This window comes from Macrobrachium nipponense, chromosome 41, assembly GCF_015104395.2.
Source record: "Macrobrachium nipponense isolate FS-2020 chromosome 41, ASM1510439v2, whole genome shotgun sequence".
NCBI classification, from domain to species: domain Eukaryota; kingdom Metazoa; phylum Arthropoda; class Malacostraca; order Decapoda; family Palaemonidae; genus Macrobrachium; species Macrobrachium nipponense.
Genome location: NC_061102.1, coordinates 44,700,189 through 44,706,225, shown reverse-complemented (window position 1 = coordinate 44,706,225; position 6,037 = coordinate 44,700,189). Strand labels below are relative to the sequence as shown.

Here is a 6,037-nt window from a genome sequence, read left to right as displayed (position 1 = left end):
TTCGGCAGTGACGCCAACCGCTCTAACCCTACACCCCCTACAGGAGACGAGAAATAATCCTACATAACTGAATATGACCCAACGTTCTGCGGCTATGATAATAAATGAATCTTTAGATTAGGTTTATATGCAATATCATGAATACTAATAAGTATATTGATCTAAATCTACCTTGTTACAATTATCCTACACTTGAAAATATTGCCCCGTTGTTCAAGATTTTGCCCAGATTACCCTACGCGTGGGGCAATTACCCTACAGTTGGCAACATTGTAGGTTCGGTGGAGCAGAATTGCAATCACATTTGAATATAGAATCTAGAGCGAAGATAGAATTTGACTTTCTCTCAGCTCCGTCAGACGTCACCATGCGTAGCACTGCTGACAGTCAGCGAGGACCCGCGCTTTCTGGCGGAGCTCTCCCGGTGCGTAGACCGAGATCGGCTCCTTCTGTGGGAGACGAAGGTCCTGGCCGTGACGAAGCTTCCCCTGCACGATCTGAGGGACTTCCTGGAATCCAGCTGAGTGTTCTCCATGACCAACGCCATGGTTCTGAACTTCGACGATAAGGCTGATGGCTCAAGGTGGGTGATTATGTAAATATAACGTAATGTAATATAATATATAGATAATTTATTGACTAACTGATTCATTCATTTCTAGGGGCGGCGTCTACAGCTACCTGCCATATGGCAGGAGTGGACGAGGACAGATGGTCAGGGTAGGAAGCTGGTCCCAGGAGGACGGTCTGACGGTGGTCTTGAACTTCCAGCTCTACCCTGAGAAATACCTGAAGTAATTAGTGACTAGTTGAGTGGGGTACTACATTGATTGAAGCAAAAGTTGCCAGTGATTCGGTGGGGGGTGATAACAGAGAGAGAGAGAGAGAGAGAGAGAGAGAGAGAGAGAGAGAGAGATACGAGCTTCCAGCTCTACCCTGAGAAATACCTGAAGTAATTAGAGACTAGTTTAGAGGGTTTTTTTTACATTAACTGAAGCAAAAGTTGCCAGTGATTCAGTGGGGATGATAACAGAGAGAGAGAGAGAGAGAGAGAGAGAGAGAGAGAGAGAGAGAGAGAGAGAGAGAGAATCTGCTTTTATTTACATCTTTCTAGCAGTTCAACGAACGCTTAACTTGATTTCCTCAAAGCTTCAGAGGAAAAGCTATCTTATATCCTAAAGAATATGAAGAAACCGTGATTTTTGGAGCTCTCTCTCTCTCTCTCACCTCAGTTTCTTCGGTGCCGAGGTGGGCATGACGGTGTGGCCCTTCATGCCATATTTCATGGCTCGAGAGGAGCCTGTGGACGCCAGCAGTGGCGCCCCTAGCGGGAGCACAAGCAACTACACTGGGAGAGACTACATCATGCTCGAGACCATGAACCAGTTTCTCAATTTCTCCATCAAGTTCATTCCCACCAAATCCTGGGATGAGGTAGTTAAGTGGCGTTAGTATGGTACCTTTGTCTTTGGTTTATCTGTTCCAGTTTCTTATTTTGTTTTACCTTTAACTTATCGTCACTTCGTTCTGATTTTTTAATTGAGAAAATATACATTTACAGTTTCTTAAAATTTATAATATTGTATATGTTTACTTATTAAAATCACTGCTGTCTTTTTATCTTTATTCTGAATATGCTTCAAAATCCAGTTTTAAAACCTTTAGAAAACTCTGATTTTTTCTGACGTCACGAGTTGCGTGATATTATTTCATAAAGTCGTGGAGAAATCGATTTTAAGATTATCTGGTTTACGTCTTCTGGAGTTGAACTTTTTTTTTTTTTTATTGATTTCCCGATTGGTAGTTTGCAGTCAGTAAAGAGAACACTAAAAGAGATCGCAGTTAATTGAAAACTAACTCATTAAGATACCTTTTCCGAGCTCTGATCCTCATAGCAAAAACAAAAGTTGTTAGGAACTCACGATTCTGTCCATTGATGACAAAATTGATTAACTGACTGAATCTGATTAAACAACAACTTCTCTCGCAGGTCATCCTCCTGGTGAAGCAACGCGTGTCCTTCATGTCCCCGATGAAGCTGGCCATCATGCCCCACCTCCTGAAGGAACTCGATTTCACAGTCCCCATTGAGCCTGCCACGCTGACGTTCAGTATGGCCAAGCCTACGCTGAAGCCCCGCTGGCAAAGTCTCTATTATCCGCTGACCGGTCAAGTCTTGGCTTCGATCCTGGCCATGATGATTATCATGCCCGTCGTTTTCATCGTGGTTAGTCTAGATATTAATTTAATTCCCCGTTCGATAGATTATATGACTCCATATTGGTTGCGTTTATTGCAACCGTATCGTGGTTTTGCATTCATTTTTAAACAGTTATTTCTGTTGGACTTGTCATTGTTTTATTACATTGGTGTTTCTGATAAATCACATCTGTTTATTTTTATTAGTTTGTTATTATTTCCTTGCAGTTCGTTTTGTATAACATTCGACATTTCATAATGTGGATTTTGAAAGCCGTTCTCCCCTTAGTACTACTTTTTGCAGTCGGACTTTTCATTGTTCTGTTACATTTGTGTTTCTGATAAATCATACCTATTTATTATTATTAATATTATCTTCTTTTATTATTTCCTTGCAGTTCGTTTTGTATAACATTCGACTATTCATAAAGCGAACTTTGAAAGATGTAGCCTACTACTCCCCCTAGTACTAACTGTCTTCTTGCCTTCAAAGATCACCAATATCGGAAATGCCCGCGAGAACAAGGGTCTCCCTGGAAGGATCATCCTGGAAATGACTGGAACTCTCCTTGGTCAGAACTTCACCAGCGAACCGTCCACGACGAATTCGGCGAGGCTTCTGGTCGGCTTTTGGGTGGTGTTCGCCTTCATCATGGGCACGGCCTACAGGGGAAACCTAACCGCTTTCTTGACCATACCCAAATACCCGCCCAGGGCAGAGAACCTCCCGCAGCTGCTAGCGAAGAACGCCAAGTATGAGAACCTTTTCTTATTTACGACTTTTGCTGGCAGTTATGCTATATTCGAAGGTGCTACATCTATAGCACCGTGTAGTATAAGCGAGTGATTAAACGTCTCAATCCTGTAGGGTAGCGATGCCTCCAGACGCCGTTGACTTCTACAACGGCTTCAAGCAGTCGCCCTCCAGCGAATTTCGAACTCTAAGCGAAAGGGTGACTTTCGTAGACTCCTTCTGGGATGGCCTGCAATTGGCCGAGACTTCCAAGTGAGTCGAACGGAAAACTTAGCTAACTGATTACAGTAATCAAAGTCTAAAGATCTATGTAGATCTTGACAGCAATTAGGCCTATGGCTCTCGAATCGGCAGTGCTATCTCATTTTTTTCTCGTGGCGTTTATAGCTAAAACTTTCATCCAAAAACAGACTTTTTAAATTTTAAGAATTATACATTCTGTCAAGATTTGTTTTCAAGAATAAAATCAGTTTAGCGAATTATGTATTATGTGACGATTGTCATTTTTTTCTTATGACGTTAATAGCTAAATGCTTTCATCCAAAAACAGACTTTTTAAAATGTTGAAAGTATACATTCTGTCATGATTTGTTTTCGGGAATAAAATCATTTTAGCGAATTACACATTCTGTGACAATGGCAACTGTATTTACGCCGTAATGCCAGTTTGTAGTACGAAAACAGATACATTCTTCGGTTAATTTTTTGATAAGGAAGACCCAAAACCACAATTTATATATATATATTTATATTTATATATAAATATCTATATATATATATATATTATATATATATATATATATATATATATATCACATTTCATTGTAGTTCAGCCATTATTTAATAAGGAAGACCCAAAACCACAATTTAGATATATACATAGAAAGCACATTTCCTTTAGTTCAGATATGATTTGACCTAAAGCCATAATATATATATATATATATATATATATATATATATATATATATATATATATATATATATATATATATACTATTTCATTTTAGTTCAGCCTACATGTACGAGCGACGCTTCATGGAGCTGATGATAGCCCGTCACTTTACACCCCTCCAGTCATCCAGCCGCCTTTACGTTGCGCGCCAAAACGTGTGGCCCGGTTATTCGGCTTGGCCCATCATACGGGACGCCCCTTTCAAGCCTGTCATAGACCGATGCATCCAGGCTTTTAATGAGGTCAGTAAAGGCCCCCATACACTCGACGATTGTCTGAACGATTGTCGTTATCGTCCCACACACACCTAATCGTGGCAGATTCCCGCTGAGATCGTTCTTCAGACACGAAGCTCCGCCCACTTTTGCATTCAGACAAGCCATTACAGTGTGAACGATACAGAGTCGTTCAGACAATCGTTTAGTGTATGAGAGCCTTAAGAATATGCTCGGGTGTATGAACGTCATTATTTCATGAAGAATTGTTTAGGGTCTTTTTATACTAACCGTGATGGGAAGATTTCTGTTAATTAAATAGCGAGCAAATTCTTATCATTTCGGTGCTTAATTCTCAAGTTATTTGTGTCTTTAGTCAAGTGTCCGCAGTAGGTGATATTATAACCGTTTATCATTTTAACAAAAGAGAGGAACTAAGAATTATTATATGAGAGAGAGAGAACCATTCTTTGTAGGTGATATTATAACCGTTTATCATTAAAACAAAAGAAAGACAATGAGAATTATTATATGAATGAGAAAGAGAGAGAGAGAGCGCCATTCTTTTAGGTGATATGATAACCGGATAACCGTTTATCAATTTAACATAAAAACGGAAATGAGAATTATTATTTGAATGAGAGAGAGAGAGAGAGAGAGATCGCCATTCTTTGTAGGGGATATTATAACCGTTTATCATTAAAACAAAAGAAAGACAATGAGAATTATGATATGAATGAGAAAGAGAGAGAGAGAGAGAGAGAGAGAGCCATTCTTTGTAGGTGATATTACAACCATTTATCATTGTAACAAAAGAAAGGAAATGAGAATCATTATATGAATGAGAGAGAGAGAGAGAGAGAGAGAGAGAGAGAGACAGAGAGAGAGAGAGAGAGAGAGAGAGCGAGCCATTCTTTATAGGTGATATTAAAGCCATTTATCATTATAACAAAAGGAAGGAAATAGGAATTATTTTATGAATGAGAGAGAAAGATAGAGAGCCGTTCTTTGCAGACGTCTATACCCCAATATCTATAGAGCTAAAGGTCTACCCTATCTCCCTCCCCGCCAGGCTGGCTTGATCGAGAAATGGGGTGACATGGTCGTCGAGGATGCTCGCCGAATCAGCCGACAGAAGAAGCGTCTCCAGCAGCAACAGCAGGAAGAAGAAACTGGGGTGGGAGACGACGAGGAAATTGAAGAAAAAGAAGAAGAAGAAGAAGCGAAGAGCGACCAACGCACAGAAGCAAGTCAAGCTTTGACCATCGTCCACATGCAAGGTCCGCTGTTCTTGCTGTTGCTGGGGCTCGCGGTTGCTGGCTCTGTGTTCGCTGTGGAGGTGACGCTGCACGCTTGGTTCGTGCAGCGCTAAACTGTGGAAGACGAAGAAATGTGGATAAAATCAACGGATACAGTCGCTCAGAAACACGTTATATTTCCCCGAGAAGTAAATTAAGTAAATAAATGACCATGAAATCATTGAATCGTGACTGTCGTCGATTTGGATAAAGTATATAGGTATTTGGTGACTGTAATTTCTTGAAATTATATGTCAGTGAAGCATAAATCGAATGATTTATTTATCCTCCTATAAGTTCTTTATAAAAAAAATGTAATACACACACACACAACACACTATATATATATATATATATATATATATATATATATATATATATATATATATATATATATATATATACGAACGTACACATAAAAATCATGAATGCTTATCTTTGTGTATGTTGTTACAATAATCATATCAAGGTCTCATCATTATCATAGTTGCCCAGCGTACAAATACACAACTATATAAAATAATGATAACGAGGGACAAGAAGTACAAAATCTACCGGCAAATACTACATGTATAGGTATGAGTACCTCTTCTGCTAGGCAACTCGGGTCCTGAAA

General features: G+C 39.6%; 1 protein-coding gene across 1 annotated transcript; it reads left to right on the top strand.

Moving 5' to 3' along the window:
• Window positions 1-267: 267 nt before the first annotated feature.
• Window positions 268-5,614, top strand: LOC135212905 (ionotropic receptor 93a-like). Its single transcript, XM_064246651.1, has 8 exons — window positions 268-583; window positions 663-794; window positions 1,233-1,434; window positions 1,991-2,227; window positions 2,693-2,952; window positions 3,068-3,205; window positions 3,964-4,150; window positions 5,196-5,614. Exons 1-8 carry the CDS (start codon window positions 534-536, stop codon window positions 5,493-5,495), a joined length of 1,506 nt encoding a protein of 501 aa, XP_064102721.1. The 5' UTR covers window positions 268-533; the 3' UTR covers window positions 5,496-5,614.
• Window positions 5,615-6,037: the final 423 nt, after the last annotated feature.